Source organism: Anguilla rostrata, chromosome 6 (genome assembly GCF_018555375.3).
Source record: "Anguilla rostrata isolate EN2019 chromosome 6, ASM1855537v3, whole genome shotgun sequence".
NCBI lineage: Eukaryota > Metazoa > Chordata > Actinopteri > Anguilliformes > Anguillidae > Anguilla > Anguilla rostrata.
The window spans coordinates 55,674,824-55,690,591 of NC_057938.1; the positions used below are offsets into that span (position 1 = coordinate 55,674,824).

Below are 15,768 nucleotides of genomic sequence, written 5' to 3' on the forward strand. Positions count from 1 at the left end.
TGGTTTGCCGCAATTGTATATATGCTGTATTTTGCACAAGTGGGTTAACACAAACTTTTTTTAACACTTCTTCCTGCTCCAAGACATGCATTTAAAAAATCCACCATACACCAGTTTTAATGTTAAAGTCATTCCTCATAAATCATTTATTTATTTTCATACAATGTTTGTGAATACAGCTGTGGCATGCCTTTGGTGACAACTGTAAAAGTGCAGGCCAGGAGATCTCCACTGCCAGTAAAAGCTGACTGAGGAGAAGATTATTGTTCAGCCACATCCAGGTTTCCCATGGTGCACCAGTTTTACCCAGCATTCCTGGCGCCGCCTCCAAACAGGACCACATAGAGAACCGAACAGATTTACAGCTGTCAGTGAGCGCTGTCGGTAAAAAGTCATTTCATCCTTGAGTCATTGATCAGAAAATTAGAGGCTACAAGTCAGAGCAGTGCTTGGACATTGGAAAGCCGCAGTGCATGATGGGATATGGGTAACAGACACTAAATTTCAGAGGTAATGAGCCAGAGGGAAAATAAAACAGGACATAAATGTATTTTTTTATGTATCAAACCAAGACATATATTAATATGATCACTCTTTGGAGTCTTCTTTTCTTTATGTTTTGCTTTTCAGCGATGAGTTTCAGAACATCTTCCTTTGGAAAAGGCTCGTGACACTTTTTGAGAGTACAGTTTTGTAAACACAGGTGACGCGCCAGGTGAGATCGCTCAAACTTCAAACGGATTAAAATTCTTAGGACGAAAGTGGTCGTGCTAATGTAAAACGTGCAGAATTTCTGTCTCGTCCTCAACTCTACACGTTTATTAATGAGAGAAAACAATTATTGTGCTTCATTCTCCATATTCATTACAAAAATACTTAGACATTTCTGGGATTTTAAGTGGGTAGCTTCCAGTGAAGCACACTGTGAACATTCTAGAATAAACCCAATGGAATAACCCAAAAATTGAGCTGTTTATGATGCACCACGCCTTGCAGAAGGCAAAATGGCCACCTAAGACGAGTGTGTGATTTTTGACTGGGTAATGGCTAGTTCGGCATGATGAATTAATGTATAGTGCACGCCGTTTTTCTGTGCAGCATTACACATGCTAGCGTGTTAATGTTGCATTGTGTAAAGTGAAGTACTACGTGCTTCCAACTGTGAGAATTTTTAAAAGTCACAGAGGAAAAAAAAAACTGGAAAAGCACATCTTTCATTGGCTCACTTTTTTTACCTGTGTAACCCTGTAGGGGGCGGAGCCACACACACCTGAGAAAGGGCTGCAGGTAAAGCCCACAGCACAGAGACACTGATCAGTGTCACCAAACCTGCCAATTTATGTTGCCAGAACTAGAATCCAAGACCTGTCTACACATAGTACTTTGCCTCCATTACTAGGATTTACTACCCAAGTAAGCAAAAGAAAATAATTTTAAAAATCTAACGTGCATTTCATTTATGCAATAACCAGAGCGCCCAAAAATCCAAAATGGAGCATGCAGAACATGACTAATTTTCCCTGCAGTCCAAACCCCCAGGAACATCTGTAAGTAACAGTAAGCAACTTCTGCGGGGTTAGGGGGCGGGGTGGGGGGGGGACTAGTTTAATTAAATATTTTTTAGTGCAGAAAAGTTGGGAACACTGGTTGCCGTTTTCAGCAGGAGAGTTCAGCAGAACAGGCTTCTCTCCACACGGCACCCTTTCAAAGGTCAAAGGGCAAGACACCACACACACGCGCCCAACTTTTTCAAATTAAGAGCGGAGGACTGCGCGAGGCGGGCTCTGGGCTGAGGCGCCCGTCAGCATGCAGGGAGACTGCGCCGCACCTCGCCGCCAGCGGTAAGAGAGAGAGAAACGTGCTAAACGAGCGAAACGCGGCAAACACTCAGCACAGCTCAGCTCACTGGGAAAAAAAGCACCAATGCAGACAGGGGTTCTTAATGCCCATTCAAACAGAGAATACTGTACACAAGTCCTACTTGCACTCACAACAGCCTGGCAGCAGCCTACACCTCAGTAAATACTCATATTTATATATATATATATATATATATATATATATATATATATATATATATATATATATATATATAGGGATCCAGCTATTTTGCAGATTCAATAAAAATGTACAACTTAAAAATGAAAAGCAACAAAGATCAAACATTTTTTGTGTAAGATATAAACATGGTAAATAGGAAGCCATATGGTGGTATCAGTATGTAAAAAGGCGTCTAACTGGCACAGTTGGCAGCAAAGCAGAGGATTGGTTAAGAAAGAGGTTTAAGATGCTGAAATCATTCGGGGGAGTGGACAGAGGGTGGGGTCAGGGGCGGAGTCAGGCAGGGAGGGGCCGGGGGCGGGGCAGGGATGGCCACTCCCCCTCTCTGGGAGTCTTCACTCGAGTTTCAGGAGCTCCACGTCGAATATGAGGGTGGCGTTGGGCGGGATGACCCCGGGGTGACCTGTGGCCCCGTAAGCCATGTCTGGTGTGCAGGTGATCTTAGCCCTCTGTCCCAGGCTCATCTGGGGACACATACACACACGCGTGTACGAGCACACACACACACAAACACAAATGGGCACCTTTAGCCTGTTTCTGGAACAATAAACAGATTCGCTGACTCTGTGCTTTTCACTCAGCTTCATACCTCAAACCACAGAAGCACCTGCAGTATTTAAACCACAGAGAACATTTTACCCACAATCCCACATTAAACTGGGCAAACCTGCACAGAGAACATCTTACCCACAATCCCACATTAAACTGGGAAAACCTGCACAGAGAACATCTTACCCAAAATCCCACATTAAACAGGGCTAACCTGAATAGAGAATCAGGGTTTGTAGTGCAAGGCTAATACAAAAACCTGCACCCACGCCGGCCCTTTCTGGATAAGACCGGACACCCATGCATTAATGTGTCTATGGTTTTTTCCCAGATCATAAATTCTTAAAATAACAACAGACATGCCGACCTGAACCCGAACCCAAACGCGTTCCCTGCCGTCGAGGCCCAGTCAGGTAGCACACCCCAGCCCCCCCCCCCCTTACCTGTGTGACTCCTTCCTCCCAGCCTTTGATCACTTCCTGTCGGCCCATCTTGAATTTGAAGGGCTTGTTTCTGTCTCTCGACGAATCAAATTTCTTCCCGTTCTGCAACATGCCTGGCGAAGGAAAAATAAAATTCCTTCCATTTCAACACCAGCAAACATTTTTTTGTCATGGTTACAAGAAACCATCCCGTCGGTCTGCTTTAGAAACACAACAGAACACAATAAAAGGGGAGAGGCATTACTGTTACTGTTTCATCTGTAAGATTAAAAACAAACCAGCAGGCAGGAGTGAATTTCCTTTATTTAAACTCTGAGGCACATTGAAAGCAGGAGTACTCTTTTACAAGTGCGCCAAATGTGCACATTAAATACAACAAAATTAAAAAGGAAAATAAATGAATACGTATGATTCAGAAACTAAACGCACAGTCATTTAAAATAGTTTCTAAAAGGCATAGAATAAAATAAAAGTTTCCATGGCACCTGATTAAAGAATTAAGGGGTTGTGAAATGGGGGGGGGGGGGCAGTTTGAATTAGAATGAGTTTCCCAAAAAAGATGTGGAATCCCTATAATAAAAAATCCTAATAAATCTACCCACGGTAATACACAACGCAGAGTAAATATAATATCATCATATTTAATCATATTCCAAGAGAAGAAGCAGGACCGCAGAAAACAAGATACGATATTAAATAATCAAAGTACGCTATTAAAGATTCCAGTACAGCATTAAGCAAGCCAGGGATGATATTAAATATTCCAGGTAGGATATTAAATTCTGCTGTCTTCCAAACACTTCAGCACCACGGACAGCTCAGGCTGAATCTACAGGCAGCACAGCTCAGGCCTGAATATACAGGCAGCACAGCTCAGGCCTGAATATACAGGCAGCACAGCTGAGTCTGAATTTACAGGTAGCACAGCTGAGGCAGAATCTACAGGTAGCACAGCTAAGGCTGAATATACAAGCAGCACAGCTGAGGCTGAATCTACAGGCAGCACAGCTGAGGCTGAATATACAGGCAGCACAGCTGAGGCTGAATCTACAGGCAGCACAGCTGAGGCAGAATATACAGGCAGCACAGCTCAGGCTGAATCTATAGGTAGACCAGCTCAGGCTGAATCTACAGGCAGCACAGCTCAGGATGATTTACTTAAAATCCCTGAAACTAAGAAAACGCATGTACTGTTGTCTGTTCACAGAGTGAAAACTGTCCAGTAGCCCACAGTGAAAGCCAGAAGACTACATATTTTCTGAGATGCAATACATCTCGCATCAAACACTGGTGTCAGAGGTTTTTGGAATTAATCTTTTAAAATTTGTTTCAGGGATTTTCGGTTTACTAGAGTCGTACTCGATGCTCCCCCAGAGACAGGAAGGCCATTCGAAAGCGAGCTCACATCCTCGTGAACCACCAGCAAGTGAGAAGTGGTCCGGGAGCCGAAACCATCGCCTGGTTCTGTGGGTATGTGGGTCAGCCGTCGCCTAGAGTACTGCTGTCAGAGCAGAAATCCCTAATTGGACCAGGATGTTAAAAAAAAGAACAAACAAAAAAAAAAGAAAAACGGAACTGAACTGGCTTACGAAACCTGGCGCCGAATAGCCTGCATGTACCCCGCTGAGGCACTACAGCTGAAAGAGCGGGACTTTACATAAGAGCCTTTTTGGGATCTGTGTTTTTCAGACGGTTAAATCCGGGCCAGTAACGTCCACGCTCTGACCCAAAGACATTCCGGAGGCCGTAAGCAGGAGGTTTTAATAAATTCCAGGCCAGGATTTGAGTTTTTTTTTTTTTTCTGGTACTGGAACAAGAATTAGGCCACAGCTCAGCACTACCTACTTATCCACATTCAAACACTTAGCTGTTTGTTATTCTTCAAACTTTTAATTTTAGGCAAGATTAAGAAAGGGTTTGGGAAGAGCAGACTAGAGCCACAACTCTATCAATTATTTTTGCTTTATTTACTCGATGAATAATTGTCTGAACAATCAAATGCTCTATAAAACATTCAGCCTTTTGACACAATTTATTGTCACAATGAAGGAGCTGAGCAACCATTCCAGTCTCCCAACCAATTTCTTAAGATTTTCGGGGGGGTCTGGAGGTTTGGTGGAGGTTTGAGGGGGGAGTCGGTGAAAGTGAAGTGGCAAGAGAAATTAAGGGGGGGGGGGGGTGAAGATGATGGTGTAAAATTGATTAAACTAAGCTCCTGAAAGCACAGTGCAATGAGAGACTGCAAAACCAGCATCCTGTGCTCAGGAGCATCGATCCCACACCATCGATCAGACACGTGTACCTTCACTGTGTTTTATTTCCTGTACTCGGGTTATGAAGCATCCTTTCTCCTATGAAATATGATTCCTTAAGAAGGCATTTATGCACACAATAGGGCCAGTCATACTGTACATAGAGTAACTCAAACGTTTCTCTGTTCACCAGGACCGTTAGCTAATGTTAGCTAACGCTCTGAAAAATTTTAAAGCCCTACAAAGAGGAAAAACTAAATTACAAAAACAAAAGTTAAAAACTGCTATGCTACGTAAATCTACTCCTGTGCGCTTCTACAATGTGCTTTTGTTGTTCTTTTACACATTTCTTCTCCCTCTCCACATGACTGAAAGTCTATACTTGCTGGACTGGAAATGCTGTTAGCCAGATCGGGCACTGAATGTCCATAGTAATCAAGTGAACACGGTTACACTTCACCCACACTGTAAACCACTCTAAACAAGGGTTTCGGCTACATGAAAATAATGTAATGTAACAGTGTAATGTAACACAGTAATGTAACAACATAATGTAACGCAACGCAATGTAATGTAGTGCAATGTAACGTAACATGATGTAAGGTGACAATATAATGGAACATGATGTAACGCAACGTAATGCAGTGAAACGTAAAGTAACAATGTAATGTAAGGTAACGGAACGGTGTAGTGCAACACTGTAACACTGCAGTCCTCCCGCTGTGCTCTCACAGTTCGAACTCTCTCAGTGAAACTGACTCTATCTGAAGCTGCCAGCAGAAGCTGCTATTTTTACAGCAGTTTACTGTATCCGGCCCGGAGGGTGAACCTGACCCCACCAGACTCCCGTGAAACGCGATAACGCACGCAGGCCGGGTCCGTCTATAACCCGCCCAAAAATACAGTACAGCACCGGCCTTTTTAACAACAAATTCAGCAATATTATTACAAAATTAATACCAAAGCCTGTTCTACTCCCCCTCCCCTCCCCCCCCCGCCAGATTTAAATATTTAATGTTTACTCATTTTTATTGATTTATGTATCCTTTATGTAATCATTCATGAACAAGCCGAGCATTCGTTTATTTTTTTTAAAGGAGTGTAGCTAATGCCGTTGGTATATTTACAGCCTTTCAGTCAGGAAAGGGTAACTGCACCGCAACACAGACTTCCTTCCAGTAAAACAGCAACAGCTAACGGCTTGCTAATTAATCAACCCACATTAAAATACACACAGATTAAAACTGCTAGCAGCATTTTTTAAAAACAAAAACTAAGCAGATTTACACCGGCTTTTGCTATGACATTTCACACCACTTTATTAACACAGAGCAAATCCCCCACAGCGTCTCGTACGCACTGTGGTAATGTAAAGGGGGTTAAATAAAGGCCAGTAATGACATGGAGGTGTTGGGCTGAGCACATGAAGGGGAGGGGGGGGGGGGAGGCGAACTCACCCCCTTAAATGCCAGACAGGGGCTCTGTTCCTTTTTAGAACTGACATCATCAGCGCGAGCCGATGGGATCGGTTGTCACGGCGCCCGTAAACTCTCGCCCCCCAACAATGGTCGCCGCTGTCTGAGATTCCCGCCGCTCTGGAGCTCGGGGGGTCACTTCCATCAGCGGCGCGGGCTGACAAAAGGGCTGATCCTTCGCCATCAGCCGCCGCGCTGGCATTTATGGCAGCGAGATCAGCCGGGAGAAATTTTAATTGAGCCGTGTGGCTTTCCCCTGCTGCTAAAACAGGATCTGTCCTGCTGAAGTAAGCCAAGGCTAATCCATCTGTTCTCTGCTCGGAGCAGGTGTCCATCTAACGAGTGCAGCCAGCTAGGGTTTACCCTAACAAGGGTCAACTACGGTTACTTATTTGTGTTAATTTATGGACTAAATAATGGCCTGTTAAAGTTGGTTTGCTCGTATTGTGGGTCCAAGTGCAGGACAAACTAAGCTGTTATATAGATTATATAATAAAACAGTTTGAATTGTCAATAGGATGCTTTTTGCTCCACATAAGAGAAACCCCAAGGAAAGACCAATTATCAGTGTTGACAGGTCTAAATGGCGGTCAATCAAGGCTACCCGTGTGGTGATTGTTTAAATTTCTGGCCAGACCCTGCAGTACCCCTTCTCCCCTCATTGTGAAGCACAATCAGCAGGCTGGCATACGTCTGACATCTTTAACCCCGGTAATGCACAGGATCACGTGTGTGATTAAAACGTTCTAAACCGAACATTCCGATGCTGATGTCACAATCGCCGCCGCTGGCGACCGAAAGGAACGGAGTTCTAGAACACTCGGCTTAGAACGTTAAGAAAGAAAAAAAAAACATTCCAAATAAAGCCTGCTCATCAGAGGGTTAACTGAGTCTTCCTCCGGGGAGAGAGGGAATTAGAGGCGCACCTGCTGTGGGAAAGTGGCGGGGGGCCAAGGGGGCCGGATTCTGTGTTAGCGCTCCGCTAACAGGGTCAGCGCCGCTGCAGCCCAGGCCTTAATATAGAGCCCTCTCACGCTGCTGCAGCACGGAGCTAGCTGCTTAATATAGGCAACCCCACACCCCACCACCCCAACGGGACAGACCCTGCCCCACCCCACCCACCCCAGCCTGCATCAGCACACGTCCCGGGAGCGAGAGATGACCCTCCTCTGACCGAGGTGGGGGGGGGGGTGACTACAGTGTGAAGTAAAATTAACCCCAGGCATAAATCAAAGTGCCGTGGGGTCGATTCAGCAGTTCAGCATGTGTGCCTCTCTCACTTTCACTCTGAATCTCTCTCTCCGTCTCTCTCTCTCTGACTCTCTCTCTCTGTCTCTGTCTCTCTCTCTCTACTCGCTCTCCTGTCTCTCTCTCTCTCTCTCCGTCTCTGCTCTCTCACTTTCACTCTGAATCTCTCTCTCCGTCTCTCTCACTTTCACTCTGAATCTCTCTCTCCGTCTCTCTCTCTCTCTCTGAATCTCTCTCTGTCTCTCGCTCTGTCTCTCTCTCTCTCTCTGACTCTCTCTCTCTGTCTCTCTCTCTCTCTGACTCTCTCTCCCTGTCTCAGCCCAGCTGTGTCCCTCTCTCACTCTAGAGAGGGAGAGAGAAAGAGGGAGGGAGTGAGAGAGAAAGGGGAGAAAGAGGGAGGGAGAGAAAGGGAGGGAGGTGAGGGGGACTGAAGAGCTGGATCAGTCTGACTGACACGGCGGGGGTGCGACACAGCAGGACGTCCCGCACAGAGGCCTGTCCCACTCGCACTCACTCTACCTGGCCACGCCCGGATACACCTGTACGTCACCTGGGTCCTGGGTTACGCATCACACAGAAAACAAGCAAGTGTGCCACCGTCGCCCCAGGCCTGGGGGGGGGGGGGGTCAGGCCCAGAGCTCTGTGAAGCTGCTTTGTGATGATGCCCTTTGTAATGGAGCGCTACACACTGAACTTCCTGTACACATTTCCTGCACACTCAGACACGGCGGAATCCAGACGTCTCCACTTCCTGTCCGCCACGGCCAGCCTCTGAGGAAACGACAGCGGCCCCGCCCATCGCCTCGTTTCCACGGAAACCGAGAGCGATAATCTCTGTTTATTTACCCAGCAGACGTCCGGATCCCCACCCCAACATTCCGTGCCCAGGACAGAACAAAAAAAAAAAAAAAAACTGAAAAAACAAGACCGAGGAGAGAGAAAAAAAAGAGGGGAAAAAAAAAAAAAGAAAAAGGTAGGGAACGCGCAGCGGACGTTTCCAGAACGTTCCACTAACGCAAGCAGAAATTCTGCTGGAGCCCACACCTCTGAGCACTGCAGCTGTGAAACTCGCAGCATTAATCCCTAATGCACTTACCCAGAATTACCTCTGCGGTTAGGACAGGCCGCTCCCAAAACCCCACATACAGCAGTGTGAGAACGCGCTGCAGAGGGAAGCTTACCTCAGTCTGAGCGGCTTCCCTAGTAACCCCACCACCCTGCTCCCCTCGCCCCCTGCTCTAACCCCCACCCCTCCCCCCCCCCCCCCCCCCCCCCCCACCAGAAAAAGAAGAGATTGGGCACAGGACATGAATCACTGGTCTTACCTGTGTAATGCACCACACACGTCTGTCCTTTCTTTGGAAACGTCCTCCCTGTTTTAAGGAGAACGGTCAAAGTTAGCAACAAATACCGTTCCGTACGGACATCCTGTATCCTGCAATGTATCCTGTTACACACTCATGTGCTTACTCAGGTTACATACATTTAGCATTTTTATCTCTTTATGAAGCCAGAGAGCTACTGACGCCATGCCAAAGAAGCACTGCTTCTACATACAGCAGGCTTTGTCTCTTCAGAGGGGGGGGGGGGAGTGGTAAATGGTAAATGGACTGCATTTATATAGCGCTTTTATCCAAACGTTTTACAATTGATGCCTCTCATTCGCCAGAGCAGTTAGGGATGAGGTGTCTTGCTCAAGGACACTTCGACACGCCCAGGGCGGGGTTTGAACCGGCAACCCTCCGACTGCCAGACAATCGGTCTTACCTCCTGAGCTATGTCGCCCCATTTAAGTGATTTAAGCAAGCCAAGGATTTGAACCCGTGAACCTACTGGTTACTTGGCTTCCTGACGACATCTCATTAGAGACAACATCATTTTACTCTCTGTTAGCACTACACCGTATGACACAACTAATACAGACCTACCATTACTGCAGTGAGAGGGAGAAAGAGAGAGAGAGAGACAGCGAGAGGGAGAGAGAAAGAAAGACTGAGGGAAAGGAAATGAGAGAGAGAGAAAAGCTGGAAAAGAGAGACAGACAGACTGGGGAGAAGAGAGGGAGAAAGAGAGACCAGGGGAAGAAACTAACCCTACTGGCCACAGGGGCGGGTGCATCCCAAAATTCACCTGCCAATTTCGCCGTTTTTCCAGACGACAAGATATTTAGAATAGAACAGGACCTCCAAGTGACGGGTGGTCACCTGCCTGGTAGTGGCTGGTAGATCAGATAAACGGACCAGCCACAGGTGATATGTACCAGCGTTTGGCTGGGGGCTGGTGTTCACCCCCCCCCCAGGCTGTGACTCAGACGTGTCAGCACCAGCGCCCTGTGGCCCAAACCTTTTTCCAGCGCCTGTGCATATCAATCACCATAACAGCATCTGCTAAATGCGCACATGTAAATGTAAATGGGTAAATATAAATGCAAATGTAACTTTCTAAATGTAAATGTATAAGTGTGAATATAGCCGCCTAAACATAAATGTAAATGTAACTGCTTGAACGTAAAGGCGTTATGTAGATGCATATATATGTAAATGTGTATATATGTAAATGCGTATATATGTAAATGTGTATATATGTAAATGTGTATATATGTAAATGCGTATATATGTAAATGTATATATTTATAAATGCACATATATGTAAATGCATATATATGTAAATGTCTGATTGTGAATGCAGTGCGATTTGGACTATTCTGCGAACTTGTTTTGTTAAACAGGAAGACTCTGCGGAAACGGCTCCCATAAAATCACACCAACACCTCCCATCTACACCCCCCGCCTCCGAATCTCCGTCTTATCACATTCTCACGTGGGCAGGATTCTTTGGGGGGGGGAGGGGGGCAGAGAATTTAATCCTGGATTAATCAATATGTGTGTGTGGGAGAGAGGGAGAGAGAGAGAGAGAGAGAGAGAATAACTCCCCAGCAAGACGCCATTATTCAGTAAGTTATATCACTTGCAGCATTCTGAGCAGTTCCACAGCAGCACCAGAAGGCCATAAAGCGAAGCAGTCAGGCCGTGTCTCGAACGAAACACACTTTTACTCATATCCTGTGCTGCATGTGATGCTTAATACTGAATACAGACAAGAGACAAACAAAAAAAGTTAACTTTTTAATATTCTCTCGAGTTACAAGGCAAGATGACCATCACCCTTTTGACAGTCGCTGTAGCTAGCTAGCTATGGCAGGGTACCAGTGGATTAGAGTGGGTAGGGAACAGGGCTTGTAAGGCTGGGGGGGTAAGGGTGCTGTTTCAGTACCCTGGAGCGAGGCACTTAACCTGGTTTGCCTAAGTAAATATCCAGCTGTATAAATGGATCGTACACTAAATATAAAGCTGTGCAAGATGCCCAAAATGTAGCCAGGAAGTAGCGCAGCGGCCCAAAATACAAATTCAGCACCACGTTCTAACAAACGTTGTACCGCGGCAACGCTCCTGAAAAGAGCTTGACTCGAACTGTGACACAAATTCAGTGTGTGTGTGTGGTGTGTATATGTGCGTGTGTATCTGTGTGTGTGTGTGTGTATATGTGCGTGTGTATCTGTGTGTGTGTGTGGTGTGTATATGTGCGTGTGTATCTGTGTGTGTGGTGTGTATATGTGCGTGTGTATCTGTGTGTGTGGGACGGGGTGGGGGGTGTACCAGGAATGAGAACGTGAGTCAGAGAGAGGAATGCCATGGGGGAGGGGGGGGGGGGGGGCTCCAGACCCCCCTGGTGTAAAAGGAAATAAAAATAAAAAGCACTTTCACTGGGCCAGCGTGGCCTATTCAAACCCAGACCGTGTTTTCCTGCACCTGTCAATCTCAACACGTCATTTTCACATTTACCCATTCGGACCGTAACAACAACAAACAATAATAATAATAATAATAATTGTGACAGCTGCCTCTCTCTCGGTGAGTCAACCTTTAAACAGAACACATCTGATTTTTAAATAACATTTAATCCCGAATACACGGTCCTATGTGATGATCCCGTTAGCCTGCTCCTGGCTCTGCCAGGGATATTCAGTTCCGTTCCTGCAACACGGCTCACAGCTCATTTAGGCGGCCTGGATGAGACAGTTTGCCAAACGTAAAGCAATGCACTGGCCAGAGAACACAGCGTTGTTACCAGAATTTTCTTCATGGGGTGGCCGGGGGGGGTCACAGAGACAGTAGGGGGGCTTGGGACACTATGGGCAACAGTTATATTAGCCAATGATAATGCGCTATTTTTGGTGGAAATATAGAGTGGCCAATCAAATTCCAGAGGTGGCCAGAGCCACCCAGGCCACCCCATTGGACACACCCCTGTGTAAAATAATTATGATGATTTTTTACTCCAGTGGAGTACACATGGTCCTAACTGGACTCAAACTCGTCAGAGTTGATTGAACACTTAACATTAGTCTAGTGTTCTGCAGCTGGAGTCAAGAGTGGCCACAGGGTGGTGTGTACTGGATCTTAGCGTCAGAGAGTACATGGTCTACTCATTTTCCTAACAGTAGCGACAGAAACAGCAGTAATGAGGACCCTGCACCTCTACACAACTCTCAGGTGCACGAATCGAGCTCATCTGGTCTATGTCCTGTTTACCTGGGCCCGTTCAAAAAGTCTAAGCTATGCAAACTGGGCGCGTTGTAGGCTACTTTTGCGCTTGGCACGCCAACGCAAATCTCGTGAATCCCACGTGGCTCCGATATAATTAGGCCACTCAAATGTGACCCGCTTAAAAAAATGCTTCCCCTCGAAAAAAGATTAGAAGTTTGAGAGTCTGGCCGTAAAAACTACGCGAAGAGAAGGCGAAACGATTTCTGGCTTCCTGCTTATCCGAACAATTATGGTAAAAAATAGTCATCATTTAAAAAAACGGCGCAAGCAGGCTTGGTGACAGGCCAGGTAATGCGTGGGCGTTTCATAGCCAAACGGGGTCAGTTTTCCGTTCCGTTCTGGACACAGAAGACAGTGAACAACCGCGCAGTCATTAGCAAAGACAAAAGAATTAACAGTTTGGAGGCACTGCCCGAGAGAACACTGTCTTCGAAGAGAAGTCTACGCATGCAGTGTGGTAACCTGTGTACACTAATCAATTTAATATAAATATTTGTGGCGGGGATTAAATACAATCACCAACTGGTGCCAAATAAACGTGAAGCACCCTCTGACAGCTACGCTGTTAAAACGGGAGAAATTGCTTTAGTAGCTATAATCATTGCCTTGGCAATTAGTTACAAGCCCAAAACCAATACGTTACACCAGGTAATTACCACTTGGCACGAAACTTCTAGAAACCCAGGCAGAAGCAAGCGGTTAAACACCACAGACTCCCAAATCGCCTTGATTCTGCATTTGGAGCGGATCAACAGCGTAAAACGTGTAAGATTATGCTCGTTTGAAGTAGACTAATGTAACTACCGACAAACTTAGATAGCCAACATTAAAGTTCGTGGATATAACGGAGTTGCTAAATGAATACAACGGCTCTGAATCAGACCCCTGTATCAAACTTCGCATGCAGTTTTTTTTTTAGATTTAGCGCACACGGCGTGCTCGCCAGCCAGCCAGCCAGCCACAGATTTAAACAGCGAGCAACTGTAACAAACACATGCTAATGTAGGCTAGCAATAAAACCGTGTCCAAACCACCCAGCTCACACATTTAAACACCGGCTATGAATCACCAGACAGGGATACGGTTTTGGAAATGTAAAATAATCTTAAACTAATCCACATAAAACTCGTCTAATTATAACTAAAGAGAATACACCCATGTTGTTAGCTAGACTAACAAGCAATGTTCGCCACGTAACCCCGAGTTGGCTGCTAGCTTGACTAACGCTTCTGCTGGTACTAGGTCTAAATTACGCTCCACGTACGCAAGGCATCTGGTAAACTGACTAGCATAATTACTGGACATGCACAAAACCGATACCAATGGCTATTAGTTGAGGTAAACTGGGCAACATGCTAACAGCCAAGTTCCTGAAAAGCAACAAAACGTCTGTTTGATGCATTACCATTAGATCTAGCAACTTAATCGCAGTGCCGCTTCGTAGCTAGCTGATAGTATGGATAGCTAGGTAGCATAGTGACAACTACTCCAAACTAGCCAGCGCTAGATTGACATGCTCGTTTGCAGTCTGCAGCCTGCAGAAGTAGCATATCTGAACGGACTATTACATTTAAGTTAATATGCTAGTAATGTAGGAGACAAATAATTCCCCGGCTTTAGTCTAGCTCAGTTGTTAGAAAGCAATTGAACCATTCGTCAGATAGATCCAGTAAGGCAGTTGTAAGCGAGATGGCTAAGAAACCTCGATATCCAGTCAAATATCCAAGTTTATCGAGCAGTGCCTGTGAAATCTGGATAACGAACAACCTGCTAGTTAATTCAACACTAGCGTTACACCTTACCGTCTCCGGGAGATATGGTCTCAACCTCCACACCCATTAGTACTTGAAGTAACGGTATCTAGCTAGCTAGCTGATTTTTTGCCGAAAATGGGACAGAATGGGCTAGATCGCAACTGTATCTAGCTTGATAACACTAATGTACTATATGCTGGAAAATTAGCCTGCTACAGCCAACCCTCTCTCTCCACTACTGACGGAGCCAGCTACTGCTAGCCCCCCCTCCCCTCGACTACTGACAGTATTGTACTCTAGAGCCAAGATCGGCTCAGTTACATTGCGCGAAGACTATCTCCCTCCCCAATTCCGTCCTCAGCTTACTGCCCCGCTTTCCAACTGTAGTCCGCCAGTCATATTTACAGCTGCTAAATTGTAACTCGCACCTGGCCAAACTTGCATTGTGTTAAATTTTAATAAACCACCTAATTCGAACAAAAAATAGGTGGCGGGGGGGGTTACACGTATCCGTCACATTGTACTACACTGCAATGAAACGCTATTCTGTTTGTTTTCTCAACCTTTTATGCAAAACATCGAGATTTTTGGTGAAAACGTATATACGTTCTCAGGACACGGACTGAAGTAATGCGTCAACGATGCATCTCGTTAAGACTGTGCGTATCTCTGCTATAAAGCTCACTTCTGCGAAGTCTATCTACATCGTCAAAAACCTTATGGATTACTGTAAATGGCGGGTGTTTAAGCCTATCGGAGTGTATCTGAATTTGTTAGTGGTTTGAGCTATTTTACTCCTATCTCAACCCTATAAACAAAATCAGTGCGGTTGGCAAATGGTGATACCACTATCCGCGTTTCTGTGCGTTCTTATTTTGGAACGGTTCCTTCCCCGCCCAACTCAGTGGCAGGAGTCAGGTGATTGGCTGAAAGGGAAACCCAATCCAGGTTATCATTACAGCAAGAACGTCCCACGCTATTGCGCATTACATTTGACGCAAATAAACTTTTTTTTTCATTAATTAAAATTTTTTTTTTTTCTAAATATACATTCCGTTTCTGTCCCTTACTAATTTTTAAGTATCGTTTTACCTTACACAGTTAATTCCTCAAAGGAGTACAAGTCCATTATAATATTACAGGCTGGCATCTGATAAGTATTGATTAGCTCTAAGTACCGTCTGAGCTGCAAGACTGCATTCGATCTCAGCAGCTCAGGAAGAAGGCCAGACACCCAAATTATATTACAGGACTTTGATCATATATTAATTTTATTAAAACTTTCTGTGAAATTCAAGCGTTTCACAGCTTTTTTTTCCCGCCAGTCTTTTCAGATATTTTACACGCATGGTACTATGGGCCTGCTAAGACAGAACATT

At 45.4% G+C, this 15,768-nt stretch overlaps 1 protein-coding gene across 1 annotated transcript; it reads right to left on the reverse strand.

The window, feature by feature from the left end:
• Positions 1 to 114: 114 nt before the first annotated feature.
• On the reverse strand, positions 115 to 14,681 carry fkbp1b (FKBP prolyl isomerase 1B). The gene is made up of 4 exons (XM_064340741.1): positions 14,438 to 14,681; positions 9,354 to 9,401; positions 3,054 to 3,166; positions 115 to 2,525 (listed from the first exon to the last, which is right to left on the reverse strand). Exons 1-4 carry the CDS (start codon positions 14,472 to 14,474, stop codon positions 2,397 to 2,399), a joined length of 327 nt encoding a protein of 108 aa, XP_064196811.1. The 5' UTR covers positions 14,475 to 14,681; the 3' UTR covers positions 115 to 2,396.
• Positions 14,682 to 15,768: the final 1,087 nt, after the last annotated feature.

Coding starts and splice junctions, on each gene's coding strand:
- fkbp1b (XM_064340741.1), bottom strand. CDS start 14,474: ATGGGTGTGGAGGTTGAGACCATATCTCCCGGAGACG. Junction 3,167..9,353: donor GTGTGTGGTGCATTACACAG/GTAAGACCAGTG, acceptor TTCCTTCGCCAG/GCATGTTGCAGAACGGGAAG. Junction 2,526..3,053: donor GGGAGGAAGGAGTCACACAG/GTAAGGGGGGGG, acceptor ATGTGTCCCCAG/ATGAGCCTGGGACAGAGGGC.